At 40.0% G+C, this 24,498-nt stretch overlaps 2 protein-coding genes across 13 annotated transcripts in view; both read right to left on the reverse strand.

Moving 5' to 3' along the window:
* LOC117430210 (myotubularin-related protein 1-like) overlaps positions 1-14,740 on the reverse strand; it is a 28,972-nt gene extending 14,232 nt beyond the window's left edge. Inside the window, exons 1-9 of one of the 10 annotated variants that reach the window (XM_059000691.1) lie at positions 14,360-14,740; positions 13,028-13,133; positions 12,405-12,428; positions 10,623-10,646; positions 6,163-6,186; positions 5,202-5,267; positions 3,702-3,777; positions 3,034-3,128; positions 2,276-2,383 (exon numbers count right to left, since the gene is read on the reverse strand). In XM_059000691.1, the coding sequence (XP_058856674.1) occupies positions 2,276-2,383; positions 3,034-3,128; positions 3,702-3,777; positions 5,202-5,267; positions 6,163-6,186; positions 10,623-10,646; positions 12,405-12,428; positions 13,028-13,133; positions 14,360-14,505 (669 nt within the window). In that variant the 5' untranslated portion in view covers positions 14,506-14,740. The remainder of the gene's footprint in view (positions 1-2,275; positions 2,384-3,033; positions 3,129-3,701; positions 3,778-5,201; positions 5,268-6,162; positions 6,187-10,622; positions 10,647-12,404; positions 12,429-13,027; positions 13,134-14,359) is intronic. The other 9 variants (XM_059000693.1, XM_059000692.1, XM_034903084.2 and 6 more) reach the window with 9 other exon arrangements.
* A 3,948-nt stretch (positions 14,741-18,688) lies between these two features.
* Positions 18,689-24,498, reverse strand: part of LOC117430564 (myotubularin-like) — a 46,472-nt gene continuing 40,662 nt past the window's right edge. For 2 of the 3 annotated variants that reach the window (XM_059000740.1, XM_059000741.1), the window contains exons 12-15: positions 23,594-23,686; positions 22,706-22,819; positions 21,566-21,742; positions 18,690-21,056 (exon numbers count right to left, since the gene is read on the reverse strand). In XM_059000740.1, coding sequence (XP_058856723.1) covers positions 20,889-21,056; positions 21,566-21,742; positions 22,706-22,819; positions 23,594-23,686 — 552 coding nt within the window. In that variant the 3' untranslated portion in view covers positions 18,690-20,888. Of the gene's footprint in view, positions 21,057-21,565; positions 21,743-22,705; positions 22,820-23,593; positions 23,687-24,498 lie in introns of all 3 variants that reach the window. The other variant, XM_059000742.1, reaches the window with a different exon arrangement.

Consider the following 24,498-nt stretch of genomic DNA (forward strand, 5'->3'; position numbering starts at 1 on the left):
GACAGATGAGTCAAAACTGGAGCTTTTTGGCAAGTCACATCAGCTCTATGTTCACAGACGAGAAAATGAAGCTTTCAAAGAAAAGAACACCATACCTACAGTGAAACATGGAGGAGGCTCGGTTATGTTTTGGGGCTGCTTTGCTGCACCTGGCACAGGGTGCCTTGAATCTGTGCAGGCCACAATGAAATCTCAAGACTATCAAGGCATTCTGGAGCGAAACGTACTGCCCAGTGTCAGAAAACTCTGTCTCAGTCGCAGGTCATGGGTCCTCCAACAGGATAATGACCCAAAACACACAGCTAAAAGCACCCAAGAATGGATAAGAACAAAACATTGGACTACTCTGAAGTGGCCTTCTGTGAGTCCTGATCTGAATCCTATCGAACATCTATGGAAAGAGCTGAAACTTGCAGTCTGGAGAAGGCACCCATCAAACCTGAGACAGCTGGAGCAGTTTGCTCAGGAAGAGTGGGCCAAACTACCTGTTAACAGGTGCAGAAGTCTCATTGAGAGCTACAGAAAACGTTTGATTGCAGCGATTGCCTCTAAAGGTTGTGCAACAAAATATTAGGTTAGCGGTCCCATCATTTTTGTCCATGCCATTTTCATTTGTTTTATTATTTACAATATTATGTTGAATAAAAAATCAAAAGCAAAGTCTGATTTCTATTAAATATGGAATAAACAATGGTGGATGCCAATTACTTTTGTCAGTTTCAAGTTATTTCAGAGAAAATTGTGCATTCTTCGTTTTTTGTGGAGGGGTACCAACAAATTTGAGCACGTCTGTACATACATCAAAGTGTTAATTGAGGAGGTATTACTCCAACGCTGCACTACAGGAATACATGTGCATTTCAAAACACATCCTGATATTTGTACAAGTCATGTTCAAGGGGTCTCTAACACATAAAAAACAAGCCCTATCTGCTATGCATGGGATGACATATGCACACAGCATGGATGGAAAGAAGACTCCCCTTGCAAAGCAGTTTGATCCATACCTGGTACGAGTTTAATAAAACACACCTGTTAACTATACACTGTGGCTAATCAAGCTTGTATTAAAAGCTGGAGTGGGTGAAACTGCAGTGCAATTGCAGTCTCATTTCCATCCCTGACAACTGGAATCCTGACAAAACCTTAACAGCGGTTGGCTGATTTCTGTGATTTATAATAAATATATGCAATATTGTATTGCACTGGTGAAGCAAAATCCCATGTTACTGTTTTCATGATGTCATTTTGTCAGGTATAGTTGACCCAGAAAGTAGTAGTGAGGCAGTAAAAGGTCTCGTTGGATTGTAGGATTGATTTAATATTTGCAAACATGCGAAGATGGACGAAGTTGAACATGTGTGACTTTTTTTATATTCAGTCTTTACACAGCTGTGACTAGTCTTATTAATTAGCTTTTGTCGCACAATAAGAGAAAAGCGTCAGGACTCAAAGCAGTGCGTCTCTTCAGCACACACCTCGCGATGACGTACTTCCATACAGCACAGTTTGGCCCCGTTGGGTATGAGATACGAAACTGCTGTCTGAGGTGTAGCTGAGGTATACTTGAGCGTCAGTGGAAACACCCCCTCAGGTACACCAGCAGCTGACGCTACCTGAGATCATGTAAACCATCCGGTATGCCAACATTGGTTTATGAGGAGTCAAAAGTGCCCAGAAGGTGAAACTGTATTAAAAGCTGGAGTGGGTGAAACTGCAGTGCAATTGCAGACTCATTTCCATCCCTGACACAGATGTACTGGAATCCTGACAAAACCTTAACAGCGGTTGGCTGATTTCTGTGATTTATAATAAATATATGTAATATTGTATGCACTGGTGAAGCAAAATAATCCCATGTTACTGTTTTCATGATGTTATTGAATGCTATGATGCTTAACTAACCCCTGCTTAAAACAAACTTGAAGTGAAGTGAATCATATATCCAGGTGGCACAGAGGGCTTATTTAATAGCCTTTTATGTTATCAACATTAAGCCCTCGATGGAATCAACATACACATTGATCACAATTACCACAGAGGGCTTGGTCAAAAAGAGAGACCAATGATTGGAGATGCATGGAGGCTGACCTGCTCCCCCACCCCTAAGAGAACAATCCCATTGAGGAAACACAACCAATCAGTCAATGTGCAAGGAATACATGCACCAGTACAGTAGGGAAAGCTCATATTAACATGAGAGCACACAGCCTCCAGCAGCAAGCACAGCACAGTGATTCTCCAAACTCAGTCTTGCTACAGCGCTGTGCTGTACCTTGCACACAATCTCCATCCCACACGAGTTCTCCCCATGGCTCTGGACTCCGATGGTTTCCAGTCGACTGATCACTCCCAGATTAACATCCAGGATGAACGGTGGCTCCTGCGGGGGAAATGCTTCAGGTTAGGGATCACACTGCTTAACACACTGTATATGAATAAGGAATATAGTTCAGTTGTTTTCTATATGGTACATTATGCAGAATGAAGCTTAAAACAAGCATGCCAGTGATTATCATTTACCGCCACGGCTGTACATTCTAGAGAGATCGGTATCTTGAAAAACTAGATCAGCACGACTGATGCTCACTGTACACTATGCACATGTGAAAGAGTAAGTTTATCAGGGTGCCTCCATACAGTGCTATGTCCTTATCCAGTTTCAGCACACATGGATAAGCGGTTCATCATATAAATATAAAAATGGATGTGTGACAGACAGACAAACAGCCTCTTTTTATACAGTACCCCAAGGCAGAAAAATCTGCTTGTGTTTTTGTCACAATTGGACAGTATATGCATAAATGTGACCAGGATCCACAATTGCATTATTCATTCAGTTTTTAGCTTGTTCAATTGTAAATGCTGGTGGCTGTTTCTGTAAAGTGCTTTGAGATTGACAGTGCTGCATGAATGTTATTGATTGTGTGCATTTGGCTGTACTGGTATGAGGAGGAAATGCATTGCAAAGTTACTCTATCAATAAAGTAGAGAGGCTGCAGAGGAAAGCTGACTGCTTCATTGGGTGCTTACCCGTTCCAGGCTCTTGAAGTAAAGTTTGTAATCAGTCACAGTGAGTGTCCCGCTAACCGCTCCAGTGAAAGGGCAGATATACATCACATCTTTAGCTGCGGAAAGAAAACACATTACCGCTTCCAATATGTTATCAAAGAGAACTTCTCTCCTATACATAACGTAATAAAAAGATATCTTTTAATAAGATCAGCAGATGATTATAAAATACATTAGCTTTTGAGACCACAAGGGGAGTTTCAGGAGAGAAGTGAAAACTGGAGGTTTAAAAACCTCTTCTACAGGTCAGGTCAGCCTCAAATCTTTAAAAAGGATAATTTAGATTAACAGATACAATTTTCTGAACTTTATTATTTTTCTATAAATATAAAAGTCGTTGTATAAAACATTAGCAAGCCATGACTCCGTTCACAACAACACATTGAAGCACTTTCAAAGCAAACTTACTCAGAATCAAGACAATAATATAAATACGCAAACATCACCAAGCCTAGGGACAAATAAGGCCAACAGGACCATTTTTTTGTTTTGTTTTCTGGAATGCAAAATAAATGACAATACTAATTTTTTTAATAGCGTCTGACATCGACATAGTAAGGTTTAAAAAATATATATATATATGAAGCCGGGTCTGTGAAACTAGCTGTGAGAGAGAATAGGGCACTCACCGATGGCTTTGATAGACTCCCCAGGAAAGCGTGGCGCCTCTTCCATTTGTGCCAGTCTGTTCCCGTCTCTCAGAGCCTGACATTGATTTAACCCACAGGTGAGTCTCAGTCTTGTATAAATCATTACTATACACACACCCTGATGTATTCCATTGCCTTTGTATTCTCATACCACTGAACCACAATGTGCACACACCCACACACAAAACCCTGTTGTTGCTGAACAGCCTTCAGACACGCAAGGTGAACTCAGCAGAGAAACAGCAACAATGAGCTTCTGAATAGACAAGCTAATTCTACAGAGCAGTGATTAGGAACCACAAAGAGGATACTGTGTTGTAGGAAACTGGGAAAGAAACTGAACATAAAAAGCTGGTTTCACAGACCCCAGGTGACACTCACACTGAGGTTAGGCAGTCCAAGATTAGTGTGAATTAGGGTCTGTGAAACCAGCCACATGGCAGAATGTTAATATGTGCATTTAACAGATTTAGTTTCACTATGTTTATCAAGATATTTTTTGTTTTTTTTGCAAAATATACTTCAATTATTTATCTTTCTTAAAATGTACATAATCCAGCCAATAACTGAACAAAAACAAGACTTACAAGGTTCTGAATATTTAATTTCTTACTGTTTAATATTCCATAATGTGTTCTTAATCATTCTCTTTTGTTGTCTCTGCTATGGTCATTATTTCCTATGCTTACTACATGTATCTATTCCAGCAAAATCAGCTCCCGAAAATATTCCTTAAAAACACATGTTCTGAAGTGAGGCGGGGAAGCATATCAGTGTAACACCGTTAAGCTTCTCCACTTCCCCACAATCTGCCTTGAACAATGACGGCAAACGTTGTCGCAAGTTAAGAGAAAGGTAAAGATTTTCTGCTGTCTGGCTACACCACACAGCGCTTGAACACAGTACGTTAGCATTGACTTGATTAATGAGTTAGTTTTTATGAATAATCATATGAAATTTGAAAACCAAGGCCGGATTAAATTTGAAATCATGGCGGTGCTATCACTACATTGACTTAAAATGACTGTGGTAAAGACAAGTGCAAGTGTGTAACACAAAGTATCAGTCTAGCTCCAAATACGTAAAAGTGTCTTAGATTGTCATATGACTAAGAAGTAAGTAACTTCAAATGTCATTTCAATTACTGGTAACTGGCAATGTGTTCCATTCTTCAGTACTGAGTTATTATAATGTTTCTGTCTTGGAGCTTGCTCTGAGCCTATATTCACGTGACAAAGTAGAACTCAGACAAGCTCAGAATGAGAGGCCCATAGCTACTGCTGTATACTAAGCAAAAACCGTTGTATCACAGTTTCTATTTGTTTCGTTTTGTTGGTACCTCTCGAAAGCCGCTACAAGGACAGCGGTTCCATAAAACAATTTAAATTGAACTCCAGCCTCGGTCTGCAAGGCACAGCACAGCACAGACTGCTCAACCCAAAAGGAGAAGTCAAGACAAGTAAGGAAGCAGCAACTTGCCGAGGTGTGAGGTGTGAGCTCAGGGTCAGCGTCTGAGAGATAGCTGTTGGGTCCGTCCGGACAGTCCTGGACAGGGAGGGAAGGAGCACGGTGCAGCAGAAACGAAGGAGAAAGGGAAAAGAAAGGAAAGGTAGAAAGGAGTTGAAAGAACACCCGGGACAATTAAAAACAACATTAAAAAAAGGCAGCAACAGAAAACACCAGGTTACAGGAAAGACTGGAAGTTTGGAATGCGATGCCACAGTGCTGCAGCCAGTTTCAAAAAGCCATTCGTTTGTTTGTGTGAAATGAAAGCAGCTGTGAAGCACAGACTAAAGACTTGTTTTCAAATAAAAAACGAAGAGCTTTTTGTTTTACTCGTCAATGACATTTCTTGTAGTTTCCAAATATTTTGAACGTGTGGCTTTTTTTATATTCAGTCTTTACACAGCTGTCAATAGTCTTATTAATTAGGTTTTGTCGCACAATAAGAGAAAAGCGTCAGGACTCAAAGCAATGCGTCTCTTCAGCACACACCTCGCGATGACGTACTTCCATACAGCACAGTTTGGCTCCGTTGGGTATGAGATACGATGCTGCTGTCTGAGGTGTAGCTGAGGTATACTTGAGCGTCAGTGTAAACACCCCCTCAGCTACACGAACACCTGACACTACCGGAGATCATGTAAACCATCTGGTATGCCAACATTGGTTTATGAGGAGTCAAAAGTGCCCAGAAGGTGAAACTACGGAAGAATGCACAGATTACAACTGAACATGTCTCTAAAGCACTTCATTGATTGATCATCCTGAATAAAACCTATTCATACAGGAGTCTATACCATATCTGCCGACAGTGGCAACTCTCTCTCTAAAGGCTGCAATGGCAAACTGAAGTCACTCCGAAAAAGCACAAAGCAGACGGTTCAATTTAGCACAACAGACAAGACAACATGGAGCCCAATACTGTTGTCATTCTTACCGGCAGAGGAGGCCTCTTGGATGCCTGTTCGTTAAAAAGAATAAAAAATTTGCATGAAGTGTTTTAAACTCTTTACAGGAGAATCGGGGACAGTACATAAGCTCTGCTGACAGAAGTGATTATATTGCTGAAAAGACAATAGCATCCCTAAGATTGCCACCACTCTGCACAGACTAATGGGTTGATTTGATGAACCTATACCTTCCTGATTTTATTAGAGCATTTTACTGCACAGAGGATCTTTGGGGTTATCCTGGGTTTAACAATAAAAACACAGTAGAGGGTTCATGAAATCCAGGGGGGGGTAAAATTTGGTAAAATGCTCTAAAAAAATCAAGCTATGGCTAATTATGGCAGTGCTGTAAAATGCTCTACTAAAATCCAGGGGTGGCTTAAAAATTGATCAAATAAAACCCATAGTTGGAAATCTAAAACAATCTGTAGTGCAATGTATTGCCCCTTTTTCCCCACTAAAACTGTATTTACAGTGTGAAAAGAAAAGGAAATATTGTTACAGTAAGGTATTGTTATACTAAAGGTGTGACGTTCACACTCTTCAGCTCAGCTATTTCTAATACCTCGTTTACACTTCCTTTTCCCAGGTATAGCTGAGCTGGCTGGTCTGGGCGAGGTGTATTTAAAGATGGCTGTCTGCTTTCCACTGTCATTTTGTCAAGTATCGCTGACACAGGAAATAGTAGTGAGGCAGTAAAGGTCATAGTACTACAGTAAAAGGTCTTGTTGGATTGTGGGATTGATTTCACATATGCAAACATGCAAAGATGGATGAAGTTGAAGAAACATGTGTGGCTGTTTTCATATTCAGTCTTTACACAGCTCTCACTAGTCTTATTAATTAGGTTTTGTCACACAATGGGAGAAAAGCTTCATGAATCAAAGCAGTGTGTCTCTTTAGCACACACCTCGCGATGACATACCTCCATATAGCACAGTATGGCCCTGTTTGGTATGAGATCGAAACTCCCGTCCGGAAACACTCCCTCTGCTACACCTCGCCCAGACTGACCAGCTCAGCTATACGTGGGGAAAGGCAGTGGAAACAAGGCATAAATCAGTTACTAAACTTGACGCTAGTTGTTTAAATTCAAAGACTGCTGCAAATTCAAATTAGAGCCATCAGTAACATGAAAAAGCAGTTCACCATGTCCTAGATCCACTGTATCTACATGTAAAATGTGAGTTTGACAGACAGATGCCTTCGTACACAACCAGATTCTGATACTCTCAATAACCCTTCCATTTCCTTAAGCAAGATCCCCCCCACATTCAGAGACATGGAGCCTCAACAGAACAGCAATAAGAATCCTTAGCAGTTTCCATCGCCTGTTTTGTTAAAAGGTGCCTCCAAACACAAGAGACTGCCTCTGCTTCAGCCCCTCCCTACAGCAGCATAGCTGTGGATTGAATGTGTGAGAGCCGGAGCCACTGCCTCCCCTCTACTCTATTCATACCCCCGTGACTGTGCTTGCCAACAGGCTCCATGTGACAGGAAAATGCAACCACATGAATCTGGAAAAAAGATAAGACTTGACAAAACAGATTTCTACCAGTCTGTAGACCAAGAAATAATTCTAATAAGGCAGGCATTGTTTTTTTCTACTTTTTACTTATGTCACCAAGTGTTAAATGAACTACAGAAAAATACTAATCACTAAAGAAAGGACGAGTATCATTGGGGGTCTTTATACTATCATGTCAAGAAATCACAAAATGTGTACATAAATGGACAGTTGACAATATGCCCTTGATAGGAAGAGAATCATTTGAAGCTTATTTACAGCATTGCACTAAATAGATTATTTCTGCATAGAAGTTTCTGTCCAAACATAACAGGCAAACCAATCTGTGTTACTGTAGCCATGGAGGGCGTCTTCAAATCTCAGCTCAGTGAAAAAATAAAACAGGCTGTAGAGCCAAGCTTTAACAGCAGTGCTGCATTAGAGCCGTAGAAAAGTGCTCAATTATTATTCTCAATGAAGAGAATATTATCAATTTACATACAAAGTGAGTTTTCCAAGGCAGCCATGGGTCAACCAAGACATTAAATACATTTTTATAAAAGTAACAATGCCTTTGTAAATTACCTCTGGGGAGTCTGTGAAACCAGGGATACTCAAGCTGTCAACCCTCTTCACATTCAAGTAAAGCACAGCCGGTGCCTCTTTACCATTCACTGTGACTAATAAAACACACGGACAGCACAGGGCTGTGTTCCACCTCAGGCCTTGGTGACTCAAGCCTGGCTCTCGTAGCTTATCATGTAACCAGAATCTCTGAGTCTCATTACTCTAAGTACAGTACAGCTGGGTGAACATTATTCCTTCAGTAACACCACAGCTGGTCTGGAATATCTCAGCAGTCACTGCATTCAGTCCTTCCAGTGCTGTCGGTACTGGGCAGTATGTCTATTTCAGAGGACACACTAAACTCTTTGTCATTCAGTTTCATTGAAGCACTGTGGCACAGCATATCTTAAGTTACAGTGCCTTGCGAAAGTATTCGGCCCCCTTGAACTTTGCGACCTTTTGCCACATTTCAGGCTTCAAACATAAAGATATGAAACTGTAATTTTTTGTGAAGAATCAACAACAAGTGGGACACAATCATGAAGTGGAACGAAATTTATTGGATATTTCAAACTTTTTTAACAAATAAAAAACTGAAAAATTGGGCGTGCAAAATTATTCAGCCCCTTTACTTTCAGTGCAGCAAACTCTCTCCAGAAGTTCAGTGAGGATCTCTGAATGATCCAATGTTGACCTAAATGACTAATGATGATAAATAGAATCCACCTGTGTGTAATCAAGTCTCCGTATAAATGCACCTGCACTGTGATAGTCTCAGAGGTCCGTTTAAAGCGCAGAGAGCATCATGAAGAACAAGGAACACACCAGGCAGGTCCGAGATACTGTTGTGGAGAAGTTTAAAGCCAGATTTGGATACAAAAAGATTTCCCAAACTTTAAACATCCCAAGGAGCACTGTGCAAGCGATAATATTGAAATGGAAGGAGTATCAGACCACTGCAAATCTACCAAGACCTGGCCGTCCCTCTAAACTTTCAGCTCATACAAGGAGAAGACTGATCAGAGATGCAGCCAAGAGGCCCATGATCACTCTGGATGAACTGCAGAGATCTACAGCTGAGGTGGGAGACTCTGTCCATAGGACAACAATCAGTCGTATACTGCACAAATCTGGCCTTTATGGAAGAGTGGCAAGAAGAAAGCCATTTCTTAAAGATATCCATAAAAAGTGTCGTTTACAGTTTGCCACAAGCCACCTGGGAGACACACCAAACATGTGGAAGAAGGTGCTCTGGTCAGATGAAACCAAAATCGAACTTTTTGGCAACAATGCAAAACGTTATGTTTGGCGTAAAAGCAACACAGCTCATCACCCTGAACACACCATCCCCACTGTCAAACATGGTGGTGGCAGCATCATGGTTTGGGCCTGCTTTTCTTCAGCAGGGACAGGGAAGATGGTTAAAATTGATGGGAAGATGGATGGAGCCAAATACAGGACCATTCTGGAAGAAAACCTGATGGAGTCTGCAAAAGACCTGAGACTGGGACGGAGATTTGTCTTCCAACAAGACAATGATCCAAAACATAAAGCAAAATCTACAATGGAATGGTTCACAAATAAACATATCCAGGTGTTAGAATGGCCAAGTCAAAGTCCAGACCTGAATCCAATCGAGAATCTGTGGAAAGAACTGAAAACTGCTGTTCACAAATGCTCTCCATCCAACCTCACTGAGCTCGAGCTGTTTTGCAAGGAGGAATGGGCAAAAATTTCAGTCTCTCGATGTGCAAAACTGATAGAGACATATCCCAAGCGACTTACAGCTGTAATCGCAGCAAAAGGTGGCGCTACAAAGTATTAACTTAAGGGGGCTGAATAATTTTGCACGCCCAATTTTTCAGTTTTTTATTTGTTAAAAAAGTTTGAAATATCCAATAAATTTCGTTCCACTTCATGATTGTGTCCCACTTCTTGTTGATTCTTCACAAAAAAATACAGTTTCATATCTTTATGTTTGAAGCCTGAAATGTGGCAAAAGGTCGCAAAGTTCAAGGGGGCCGAATACTTTCGCAAGGCACTGTATATAGGAAACCTGCAGCTGATACTACCTGAGTGAACCAACTGGTATGTCAACATTTGGTTAATGAGGAGTCTAAAGAGCCCAGAAGGTGAAACTATGGAAGAATGCACACATTACAACTGAACAGGTCTGTAATGCATTTCATTGATTGATCATCCTGAATTAAACCTCTTCACACAGGAGTCTATACCATATCTGCCGACAGTGACAACTCTCTCTCAAAGCCTGCAATGGCAAACTGAAGTAACTCCCAAAAAACACAAAGCAGACGGTTCAATTTAGCACAACGAACAAGACAACAAGAAGCCCAATACTGTTGTCATTCTTACCGGCAGAGGAGGCCTCTTGGATACCTGTTCGTTAAAAAGAATCAAACAATTGCATTAAGTGTTTTAAAAGTTCTGCTGACAGAAGTGATTATATTGCTGAAAAGACAATAGCATCCCTAAGATTGCCACAACACTGCACAAGCGCAAGGATACGTATCTACAGACCAACGGGTTGGTTTGATGAAACTATACCTTCCTGCTTTTATTAGAGGATTTTACTGCACAGAGGATCTTTGGGGTTATCCTGGGTTTAACAATACAAATACAGTAGAGGGTTCATGGAATCCAGGGGGGGGGGTTATCTGGTACTGTAAAATACTCTAAAAGTCAAGCTATGGCCAAGTATGGCAGTGCTGTAAAATGATCTACTAAAATCCAGGGGTGGCTTATAAATTGATCAAATAAAACCCATAGTCGGAAAAGGAATTTGGTCAAGTGACTGTTGGGCATTTGTTGCATATTTACATTTCCATGGTTCTCCACTGAATTCCCGTCTGCTGTTTTTGGTTTTACATTTGCTATAAACATTGAAACCCAAATATGTATTTCAGTTGATTACAGATTTGAGCTAAGAATCCCAAATAGCACCACTTGAGTTTGGATTATAGAACAGCTCTTTATGTTCAAGTCTCTTGCCCAAATTCAGCAAAAAGCAAATTGCATAAAAATGAGCTCTGGAGCTCTCAGCAAGCCCATTTAAACTTGCCTACAAAAAAAAAAAAAAAACATACTTATTTTAAACAACGACATGTAAAAACTGAGTTACAGTGTATTTGAAACCATATTACCCAAACCAGCCATGCAATAGTTAAAATAACTTTCCCAATCTGGAATCGATTGCAATCCGAACCCTGCACAACCTGTTTAGTGTGCTGCACTTCACTGCAGACGTCTGGTTAACACGTTGTCTTGGATAATCAAGATTTTGCTGTAAAGCATCTGCAGGTCTGGAGCATGTTTTAAGTGTTACTGAACAGATTGCAGGGTTACATCAATATACATGACTTACTGCTGCTGCCTGCTCAATGAACAGATGTACTTTTTCAACAGAATTGCAATTGGTTTGATATTTTTTAAACAGGAACAATACTGCTGTGGATTATCACAGCAAAGTTGATCAAAATTACCCCCAATTCACATAACAAGGTTTTGCCGGTCAGTGAAATGCACAGCCTATGTAGTGCAAAAAGGATGAAAATGCTGCAGACACATTTGATGACAGTTATGAATACCCATATTGGAGGTACACCTTCTGTACACAGAGTAAGCAAATGTAAGGTTTGGGGACGCCAGGTATATAGAGCATGTATAGGAATACATGCAGCACAGGGGGCAATATTATTATTATTATTATTATTATTATTATTTATTTCTTAGCAGACGCCCTTATCCAGGGCGACTTACAATTGTTACAAGATATCACATTATTTTTACATACAATTACCCATTTATACAGTTGGGTTTTTACTGGAGCAATCTAGGTAAAGTACCTTGCTCAAGGGTACAGCAGCAGTGTCCCCCACCTGGGACTGAACCCACGACCCTCCGGTCAGGAGTCCAGAGCCCTAACCACTACTCCACACTGCTTACCTTATTGCAATACAGTAAGTAACATGTTTTGTTTTAAACCTTACAGCCTGTTCAGTAACATTTTTAGTCAGAGCCTGTTCGCTGGCTTAAAGAAGACCACAATGAGACAGGAAGGGGAGGCTGCACAAAGGTTATTAATATACTTTAGCATAAGACAGGAAGGAGCTTGACACACTGCAGCTTTACTCTTACCCTCAGATCAGGCCTCCAGCCAACCTGTCAGTTTGAAACACAAACCAATTAGAAATCTCTCCACGGGCTCCTGGGGGCCCCCAGACTCACACAACGTCACAGAGTAGGAAGCTTCAAATGTCATTTCCATGTCCTCCTTGCACGTTCTGATGTTTTCGATCATTAGAAGCGACTCTTAGTTATGATGCTCCAAAATATTATAAACGATGCTGCCGAAATATTATAATATTGCTCTAGATCTGCCTTTGCCTGACCTTTTCATTCCATTCCAATCATATGACAGCGTGACCTTTCAACTCTGCCAGCCCCGGCTACTTTAACATGTGTCGATGCATCTTGATGCAGTTACACGCGACATGGGCTTTAAATGGGACTTTAGAAAAGAGTTGAAGAATAGAAAAAGGTTAAAAGTAATGTGGTCTTTTATCAGTAATCAAACTTCCCATGCTGAACCACAGAAGGACTGCAAACAGCCTAGAGTAAGGGGAATGTAGAAAAAAGGACATTTAAATGAAACGTGCGCTCTATTTAAGGGCGCCCCATTAATCAATCTTTACAAACAGCATTACTAAAGATTGGTAACTTTAAACTGCCTTTTCTGGGGGATAAAATAAGGAACAAACCTTGTAATCCCGGGAGATGGCCTCGGACGACACAGGGCCAGCGATCTGACTGGAGATGGTGGCTGCTATCAGCTGTCTACACCATTCCACATGCGATCCTGAGGGACTGGAAACACAGCCATTAGATTCATACCAAGACTTCACAGAGTAAACATGCTGTTTAAAAGAATGTGTTTACACCCTCATCTGAGGCTGTAAATCTACATTCAACAGAGGAAACATTTAAACCTGCTGTGTAAATGGTACCTTTTAAATGAAAAAGTACTTTTTCAATGAAAAAGTACTTGATTTAGTATTCAAATTTAATTGTAGTATTTATTTCAATTTCACAGTTAAGCCTTTTTATTTATTTTGCCTTACTTTTTCAGTTAGCCTTACTTTCACCCACAACATTCAATCACAACCTCAGAGTAGAAATAAGGAAACGTCTTAGACTAGCACACACAAGCGTGTCTTTTTCAATGTCTGAATTCATCCTAAGGGTATAGGTTGACGCGCTTCCATCCACAATAGCACAGAGATGTTTACAGACATTAAACAGATGCTTACCGCTTTGGGTTAAAAAGCAAAGTTTCCAAAGCAAGGGGACCGATTCATTGACACAAAATATTGCTGTTATGTGCTAGGAGGTATTTTATTCAATAACTTGCTGTTTTATCATCCATTTATAATATCTCACTAACAGTATGTTTATGTACACTATACTACAAAAGAGACTGTTCTAAAAGCTAAATTTGACTTTTCTACTGATTCATTGGGTGGGGGTCCTCAGTCAGTATGGAAAATATGATACCCATGAAAACCTACTAACTCCTGTGCTAGGCTATGCGTGACAGAAGCGTTTACAATAGCTGCATTCGTGTAAAAAGAAGGCACTATACATTTCTATCATTACAATGCACCGGTATGCATTATAAAAGAGGGTACTTTGTACAGCAGCTAAAACCATCTCAATTGCTACAAAAACACTTAACGTAATGCAATATGTGGCAATGGTGATGGTTTTAGAAGCTGGTGGAACTCAATAAACAAGTAGTTATATTGCTTACACAGTAAATCCTATTTTATGTGTTATTGTTCTAAAACACGCAGCACTGGCAGCGACTTGATTCAAAACTACAACAACGCAGATGCATGCAATAATAATAGGCATATAGTATATACCGGCTAGTATTATACGGAATACTGTATACATTTTTTTTTAATGATGCAATGCAAACATCTCAAGAATAGATTTAATAAGAGACTGCACGACTTGTTAATTGGAGCACGTTGAATCCGGATGCAGTATCCGTGCGTCGCAGGTAAGCGTGCACTAGTAGGTTTGTTTACCTCTCCAAAGCCTCCACGCTGGGCTGCCTGGATGACCCCACTCCTGCTCCGAGTGGTCTGGGTGGTTTCCTAGCGACTCCGGGAACAGCTGAGCCCTGCTCTGCGCTATAGCAGCCTCCTCCGGCTCCTGCCGTCAGCTTTTCCATGCTATTTCAGTTTCCTATTTCCTTTTCTGTGTTTGGTGGTCAATAGCCCCAGCTGGCTTTGGGGAGACGGGCGTTTTGGTTTCCCGGGACTGGGGCTTCCTGTGTTTATTTTTTAACAACAACAAAACGCTTCCGCCGATTAGCGTCTGAATAAGGAAGCAGCCGTATCTCCCTCCAGTGTAGCGCCACTGCTGCGATTACCCAGGATGCAACGGCCCTATACCCTAGCACAGCTCAGAGGTTTGTGTGCCTCAAATACACAGCATACTGCAGCTGTGCCAAAAATAATTGTTGTCTATAATCAACAGAGCGTGGGAGCATGCAGCTTTCTGTTTTCTTAAAATAAAGAATCAATTTCATGTAAACTTTTTTTTTGTATTATTCGATTATTTAGAGCATGTGCACGATGCAAAATGCAGAGCTGTCAGACAATTTTAGCTAAAACTTGGGAGTCATACCAATTAATTACCAAGGAGTTCTGAGAGCCCTACAAAACAATCACGAACAGAAAATAATAATAAAAAATAAAAATAAAAAAAGCTTTAGTTTACTAAAAAGCTGACTAAAGTGTTGAAACTACACCACGTAGTTTTCAGCTTATAAAATGATGCTGCGTTTACCTAACACGACTGATTGTCCTTGCAGTCTTTTCAACCCCATTGAGAACCTTCAACGGGATGCTTCTAAAGAGTCATATTGAGGAGAGCAATGAGCCATGGCTCAAGATCATCCCATGAACAGACCCAGGCATTAATCACATGCTGGTATCTCAATAACTGAGCCCAGGAGATTTAGTGTAGTCACCCAGTGGTCTGCCCCTGATCTTCATTTATTGCAGTTCATTGAATTGAGGTAAAATTGAGTTATTTTGATGGCTGAGGTCAGGACTACCTATGAGCTGGCCCCCACCCCAAATGGGACTACATTTGTAAATAAATACAAAATATTTATTTACAAATGCAGCAGTGTGGAGTAGTGGTTAGGGCTCTTATCCAGGGCGACTTACAATTGTTACAAGATATCACATTAATTTTACTTTACCTACATTGCTCCAGTAAAAACCCAACTGTATAAATGGGTAAGGATAAGGGCGTCTGCCAAGAAATAAATAAATAAATAAATAAATAAATAATAATAATAAAGAAATCATTTTAAATGACAAACTTTCTGAAGTCTTAATGGGACTCTTGTTTTATGTAAGGGAAATGTTTTCCTATAGACTGTCATAACATAACATGGAGATCCCAAGTTTGTTTTACAGTAATGTAAATGAAATATCATCTTCAAAACACAGTGAAAACATTTCCATGGAGATGATAAAGACCACTTTCAAGTCAACACTTGTCATATTACATAGTGGCAGTTAAAAGAAGAAACAAAAGATATAAAGAAGCTAGAGATGCTAGTTAAGTGCCACAATTGAGATGCTAGGCTTGCAGCTCCCCAGTGTCCAGGATTCTGTTCTCTACATTACAAAAAGGAAGAACTGGTAGCCCATCATAATGGATAAAATAAAGCTCAACAGCCAGGGACAGGTGATTTGTTTATTATTATGATTTTTTATTTTCAACAATGATGATACAAAATTGAGCCAACACTTGCCACAAGTAAAATGTATTATACTGTAGTGTAAAATATCTGCATGTATACAGCACACTACAAAACACATTTAAGCATCTGGGGTTGCAATGGGAAATACTACATTCCTTCTGATAGTGGTACATTGCAAAGAAGTCAAATGTCTTAGTTAAGCATAGCATGGGGATTATGTGCTCTCTCATGCTCTGTACTGAATTTCAAAAAAAGTATTCTGAAATAGTTTGAAACCCATTTCCATTTTTTGCATCAATAAATCCATGTTCACTGCTTCACTCATCATTATGGATTAATTTCTATTTGAAATGGTTTTATCTAACTAAATAGTTACATTAATCTCAACTGTCACCATGTAGGTCTGAAATGTTCAGTTTTTAATAAATGCATGCTACATCAGACACGTATTTTCATTTTTAAATCTGATCTCTGGTGCTACAAGAGTAAAAAAATGTGTTCATCAGTTTGCTTGCCTTTTATTCTGGTAGTCTTGCACTTCCTTGGTCCTGTCACCTGGACACAAGCCAGCCTGCTGCTTCCCTTACTGACTGGCCTGCTTTACACCAGCCTGCTGCTTCCCTTACTGACTGGCCTGCTTTACAGCCACTAACATGCTTTCACCTTGAAGACACTGCTGAGGTGCAAAGTTCTACAAGTAGGAAGTGAAACCGTGACTTCTTGAATGCAGTATACAGCTAATGGAAGTCCATGATGGGTAAGGTTTATGGGATTCTTTTGTGAAGTACCCCTACTTTAAACAAAGTATATAGGGTATACAAGTCAACTTAGAGCAGGATTTTAAAATCTTAAGGCTACACATTGAGGTTAAAGAAGCAAAGAATATTAACAATAAATACCAATGCTGTTTATCATATTCACCTGATCACACCCACAATCCCCCTCCAATGAAACCTATTCACCTGATCACACCCACAATCCCCCTCCAATGAAACATATTCACCTGATCACACCCACAATCCCCCTCCAATGAAACCTATTCACCCGATCACACCCACAATCCCCCTCCAATGAAACATATTCACCTGATCACACCCACAATCCCCCTCCAATGAAACATATTCACCTGATCACACCCACACTGAACACCTTGCTTTTTGGATTTGGTTTGAGGAGCCACTTTAAGGTCAAGGCTGTGCTTTCTCAGTTGTCTCTACACTGTGAAGCTGTTTTCTACCATCTAAAAGTTTGCACATGTAAGAGCACATGTAAGCTTTAAAATCCACTTTCTTACTTTTAACATTAGTAACATCAGCACTGGTTCCCTCGTCATGCTGAACAACCTTTTTTTTTTTTTATAATTTTTTATTTGCAATGCCAAATCGCTTTTCTCCTCACCACAGCAATTCCCTACATGGCTCAGGAGACCCAAAGATTCAGTGGGCGTCCTCCGATCCCACAAACAAGCCAGCTTCCTTTTTCACCCAGGAACTCGAGAACGAATGTCAGCAAGCAACCAAACTCTGGTGGACAAAGGCCAGCCCTGCAGGTGTCCGCTCGTTTTAAATTAAAAGATATGTGTTGCTTGTTTTAATTAAAGATAATCAGATTAAAAAAATAATAACATGGCTGCCTCTTGGTAACTTACCTGTATTTGTCAGCTTCACACCCATAGTCCAGCAGAGTGAGGTTCAGACCATCCGAGTGACAGAGAAGCGAAATGATGGAGCATGAACACCAGAAAGCTAAAACTTAAGGGGAGCATTGCTAATATTTTAATGCTAATAAAATACCAGTAGGAATGGGTCTTAAAGCCTTGGTCAGCACTCTTTTACACCTTTCCGTTATACCCAGTGGGGTCTTCAATTGATCTTAATGGTAGCAAATCTACAGGGATGGACCAAAAAAGAGGAACACCTGCAGCAACACGGTCAATGAGGATGTGCAGCTACAACACTGTGGGGTGTTTAAATTGTTCTGGTGGTTAGATGCAACTGCTTCTAATTTGCATCAAAGACTCAGGGACTGTCCACAGACTCAGTCATCATATCAGTTCCTAATGACACTTTGGTTACAGAAGCGCCTGCCACAAGCCATAAGATCTGCTGTCTTGCAGCAGGGAGATGCAGCTTTTATATACTACAGAGACAATACGATACGTGTCCGTTTGCAGAACAAATGAATCTGTCATGTGAGGGACTGGCCAGTATGTGCTTTATATTGCAGGTGTGTCATTTTTTATGTAACCCCTGCTAATGCTGCCACCACTAAAACCATTCCCTCCCTGGTTTTGCACATACTTGCAATCGTGGTACACAAAGAGGGCTGTATGAATGATTTAAATTGTGGCAGAATCTAGAGCAGCCACTGTTAAGATCAATGTAAAAGGGCAGCATGTGTTAAGTCCTTTTAAAAAAAGAAATGCAAAGAGAGGTTTACAGACGAAAATTCTACATTTTTTCCAGCCTAAAGCCTAATGGAAAACTGCAGCTCCAAAACAGGAACCAGAACTGCTCACGCTGACAATGCGACAGAAAAAATACATGATTCTTAAAATAAAAGTCACAACTTTCAGTATGCTTACGAAAAAAAAAAAAAAAAAAGGACATTGGGGTTTATCAAAATAGTGTTTACTAATTCTCACCTACAATTTCACCCACTTCTAATAAAACAAACAATCCATGGCTTTTGAAAAAAAACATAGGTGGACAATTTAGTCATGATTAGTATGCAAGTCCAATAGTAGGCTTTTAATGAAAATGTGTTAACGGCCAGAGAGAATACTCTGTAGTAGCACAGTTAGTGCTTGGCAGAGACCAAGCTCTACTTAACAGCATAGGCAGTCACACACTGAAACCACTTTTTGGCACACTCTCATGCTCATTTACTGTACATTGCTTTTGCTTTTGAAAAGCTAGCTTAACCAGTGAGGACAATGAATAATTAATGCTGGCACAGATGTTCAAACAAACATTTATTGAAAGATCTTCAGGGAAAAAAAAAAAATATATATACTGTTTGACAGTAATGCACCAGAGGGAAAAAATTAAAATAATAATATTCTTTTCCTTTGGTCTAGAACATGGTAATTTATACAAAACTTTGGACACGGAAGGCCTCAGCTGCACTGCGACCACTTTGCCCATGACTTACATACATAAGTACTTAAATATTACAGGACTGTGCGACTAAAAAGTCCACTTGTTCATCAAGACCATGACTCTACTCTTCCTGTGGTGCATTGTTTCTGAACCACCCTGTATACTGCTAAAACAAAAATACTTTCTAAAACCTTCAACTCTTGTATTAACAGACAGCTGAAATACACACATTCTACTGTATGGAACAGAGTTCCTCTCTTTTGCTTCGTCAGGTAATTTGGTGGGTTTATTTTACTCCTGATATACGGTACTGTTATAATTAAGGAGAAGCATCAGAATGATACTGAATATAATACAAAATGTTTTGCTTGCAAACACATACAGAGGGCTTCACCTGCATCTAGCCTAGTGTTGGCTAAATCTAAAATTGCAGTTTTCATTCAAACTGGTTTATATCAACGGTCACCCCTAACCATGTAAGGTAATACCAGTGTGTGGTTCTGCAGCTCCTAAAGGTTCATTTGTTTCTTGGTTAAGGTCACTGGAAGTTAGATGCCATTTTCAGGAACAGCCCCAATGAGGCCCACAAAGACACTGACTTGAATAGCACCACTGTCCTGTAACACATTTTCAGATATTTTCAGCTACAAATCTTAAATTTGAATATTCTTTTGTTGTCTCTTGCTTGTCCCATCACTAAATTAACTTTCTCTGTTTTTTTCATTTTAAAAGATGCAGTCCACGCCACACTTTTTCACCTTAAAACACAAAGATTACGTTCCCACAAACTGGCCATTTCTTTCAAAATCAGGAGCTCAATGCACTGCAGTAGAACGAGGCTCTGGCTTCACCAAAACTTTCATAACAAAGCTTCAGATCTCATTACAGGCCTCTTCAAAGCAAACTAAACCTTAGTACTTTTAAATTAACTTCAATCAGAATTATTTACAACGTCCAGGACTGCCTAACAATATAGTACTTCTAGTTTCATTTTACTATAAGGCAGAATATACTCTCATTAAATGGTAATCCTATGTAAATATACAATTTTAAAAATTCCACTATCCCCCCCCCCCTCCCCCCACAGAAAATAAATGAACTAAATAGCTATTGGTGAACCTGCTGCCCCCCTCAACTGAAATCATCAGGGTCCAGCAGTGATTACACGATCCACTAATCATCTCTCATTTTTATAGGGGTATTAGTTCTATAACAGTACATTTACAAAAGTTCAATTCCACTTCTTGCCTACTTTTTAAAGAACCTACTTCTTTATTTTTTTTTTACAAAACTATTGAGCTTTACACTTGACACTAAATAAAATACCTAACATTTACAAACTACAGAACTTAACAGTAAATTACTGAGGTAAATACAAAATGAATGTAAAAAACTGTTTCTCCATCTCACCACTATCTGCTTAAAACAGCTTTCCAATTTATAATAAAAAAAATTAACCTTGGGCTAGTTATATTGTGCAGGGGGCATCTCATTTAAAATGTAACTTCTCTATATCATTGACAGCCCCTCACTCCCATTATATTTAAATACAACTTCAAATAATCCATTAAAAAGGTGGAACTGAGGGAAATCAAGATCAAGGCACAGACTGAAGGTCCTCCTTAAGTTCAGAAGACAATGTTTTTTTTTGTTTTGTTTAAGGCTTTTTTTTTTGTCTAAATGTGAAGGCGTATATGATGTATCGCATGTTATTTACAGGTTTGCACTTTTTCAAAGCGGAGTCTGTACGTGGTGGACCAGCTGCGTGGGTGACGCAGGTGAGTTGGAGTTGTTGGCGATGCGGGGGGAGTCTGAGATCTGGAGCTCCTCCAGCTTCTTCAAGTACTGATCTCGGAGAGCCAGCATCTCCATGTAGCGCTGCTCCACTGGGTTCTGCTGCTTTAAGAAACAAAACGACAGACAGAAATGAGTTCCACCAGTGCGCCCAGGCTTGGTCCAAATTCAAACTAGCCCCTTAACTCTAATCGCTACAGACGTCTTCCATTCCTTCTCTCTGACCCCTTCCAGGTCTTTGATCCAAACCTGTTCTTAATGGTTTAACTGGAACACTCAATCCTCCACACAGGGAACTGTTCCATATACGTGTTAACCCTGGAGAAGACTGGCCCTCCAGAACTGGAGCTATCAATTAAAATGTTACTTACCGGTGACCTCCCTTCCCACTGTCAAGCCCACCACCTCTTTCACCCGCCCAACTTAAGGAATGGATGTTACCAAGCTAATGAACTTGTCCAGCTCCTGACCAGCAGGGGTCACTGATGCGCAATGAGGTCAATTATCCCCAGCCAGTTTTCCTCACAGACCAGTAGGAGTGCGTACCTCTCTACCTGCGGGCCCCTAGCCATCATTGGCAGCTTTGAGACAAATCAGGGAGGTGCTGTTCTTACCTGCTGTCTGATCCTTGGATTCCACCGGATGTAGTAGCTCACCCAGAGCTCTAGGTGGCGCATGCTGGCTACAGGGTACAGCACCCGGCTCGATTCCTTGCTGTAGAAGGGGTTAATGTACTTCCCATTTTCACTGTTGATCATAGACCACAAAGAAACAGTCTTCTCTTTCACCTTCTGAAAGCAAACAAAGGATGTGTGTCAGAAACACGCCTGCATTGACTTTTTGCAGACAAAATGAAATCGAAGCTAATCAGTCTTAGCCACAGCAGTCCCAGCACGACTCGTCTGAAAGCGAGTTGCCTCCATCAGTAGTGGGTTTGAATTAAGGCTGTGTCACTCCCAGTTAGGAGTGACAGTTGACCGAAATAGTTTTCTCCTAATCACTTTAAAAGCAGGAAGTGAGCATGTTTTACATTACAGGTCCAAGTAATGGCATGTGTACAATTCCTAAAACGTATGTAATGGTTTTTGAAGATGAATACAGTCCTTCCTGATTATACAGATTCTGGGCAGGTCCAAAACTGGCACTACAGGGAAGAAGGCACTACAATGCAGGTTATTAAAAACAAAAAAACTACCAAAACTGCAAATTGGCAATAAACTTATTTTACAGTACAAAAATATAGCTTTATTTTACAGAACAATAAGTAGTAAACAATTTGGAAAACAACACAAAGATAAAGTAGTTGAGTGCACTGGCAGATGTCAGACAACAAGAGTGGTGGTATAACACTGGCTACTCAAAACTAAAGAGGTTGATTTGATTAACCTACAACACACCAAGATAAGCCACAGTTGAATATTTGTAAAAAGCTGCACAGCATGAGGAAATCACCAGAATAAAACTCAAAACAAAGTCTGAATGATATTGGTGACAATATACTGCAATGACACACAGAGAAGAGAAAAAAAAAAAACATTCATGCTGAAAAACCAAGCAAATGTTTACCAGACCAGACATTTAATATGTTTGATATGTATTTTATATAATATTTATGTAACTGGCTGTTTCCCCAATGTGTTATTGGAACAAGAGGATACACTGATTAAAGCAGCACAAGACTTAAGCAAAACCTGGGCAGAGCCATCGGCATGCACCCACACCCATGGCAACTGTAAAGGGGTATTGATCCTTACCATGTTGTCTCTGACACTTTCACAGTTGTACAGGAATGTCCCAAACCGACAGCTGTACAGGTTATCCAGAATTGTCATCAAGAACAGTTCATTGAACTCGAACGCTGTAGGAAACTAAAAAGAAAGAAAGGCTATGGAAATCAGAACCAGTACTGTGGCACAGCAGGCTAATTCACTAGCCTCTCATTCCTGGAGGCCTGGGGTTGAATCCAGCGAAGGTCACAAGTGGAACGAGTTCTCCAGACAGGTGCCATGGCTTCCCCATGTCATGTCTGGTCAGGCTGTACAAGTAACTTTGTGTGATTTACAACCATGTTCTGAGACTCCATGGTCTGACAATGACAATGTGTATGGCGGCAATAGTTATTGTTTAATCTTAGATAAAAAAAAATAAAATAAAAAAAACATGGTGTAAATATGGTTTAAAAATGTGTTTGTTTTATATTTACAAATATCTGTGTAGGTGTTCTTACTCTACCCCCCAGTGACATCAGTGCATAACAAATACCACACCATTGGCTAAACTGAAGACTGGCAGTCTCTGCTGGGACGGGCCAGTGTGGAGTGGCCTGCTGGCTCTGTGTATCAATGTAGCCTTTGCTGTGTTTTTGTTAAAAAAGTAAATCAGAATTAAAAGTCGGAATCAAACACTTCTCCTTCGATCATTTTCATTTTACACTAATATTAAATTCCTTGGGTATCTGTGGGCTACATTCTTTCAAAATGTTCGATTGCTATCCACTGTACTTCATCACAGAGTAAACACAATGACATGTGATAACTGCTCACCAATGTCTGATCATAGTAGTTTTAGCTGTACGCTTCCTCTCTCTTGAAGCCTGAACCCTAACAAAAGGGGATCGCTTTATTCTGCTTTGTTTTTGTTACCTGTTTTGTCATCTGCCACACACAGTCAATAAACTGCACGAAAATCGGAGACCGGTCTGCATCGGCGTGATTCTTGTCCCCATGACCGATTCTCTGTAGAGAAATCAAACAAATGCTTTACTGCTCCATCAAAACAAAGCTTTTTTCAAGTTTCTGTGAACTCAACAGAGCTCCAATAATCATCCTTAGATACAGTATTAAAACAATATCTTAACAAATAACCAACTCGGGTCAGTCCAGACACTCGGAACAAGTTATTCTCTTTAACATGTTTAAAGTTGTTAGGTATTGATTAAGAAATACTAAAAGAAACAAAAATTCAATGACAAATGTTTTGACTAGAAGTCAACATTGAACAGACTTCTAGTCAAAATGTTTGACATTTAATTTTAGTTTACTTTAGTATTTCTTAATTCAGCACTATTGAGTGTTTGATAGCTATGGATAGGTATTACTTAAATGGAATAAGGACAACACAAAACAAAGCATTCCTTAGTTTGCTCTTGCTACACAATTCGACAGAATTATTTTATTACAGAACCGTGATCAAACTAACTATAATCATATTTTATCTGAGATTATTTTCCTTTATCAGTTTGATATAAAATAACTGTGATTGTAGTCCTGGGCAAGATTCAACCTCTGATTAAATTCAACAAAAAAATGAATGAGTTGCATTTGTTTCTTTTACTGGGGACCTGATTGGAACAGAAACCCAGCTGCAATAGATCTCGATGGCCAGAGTTGTGTAGCACTGCAGTAGCCAGTGCTATTGTCCCTCACCTTTCACGAGAACTACATTAACAAGCTTGAACAAACAAAAACTACAACATTTTTAGTAGGGCTGTATTAGAAGGTTCGAAGGTTTGTTTGCTAGCCAGGGATTTGAAGATTGTTTTAAACCT

The sequence above is a fragment of the Acipenser ruthenus genome, chromosome 26, assembly GCF_902713425.1.
Source record: "Acipenser ruthenus chromosome 26, fAciRut3.2 maternal haplotype, whole genome shotgun sequence".
In the NCBI taxonomy this organism is placed as follows: Eukaryota; Metazoa; Chordata; class Actinopteri; order Acipenseriformes; family Acipenseridae; genus Acipenser; species Acipenser ruthenus.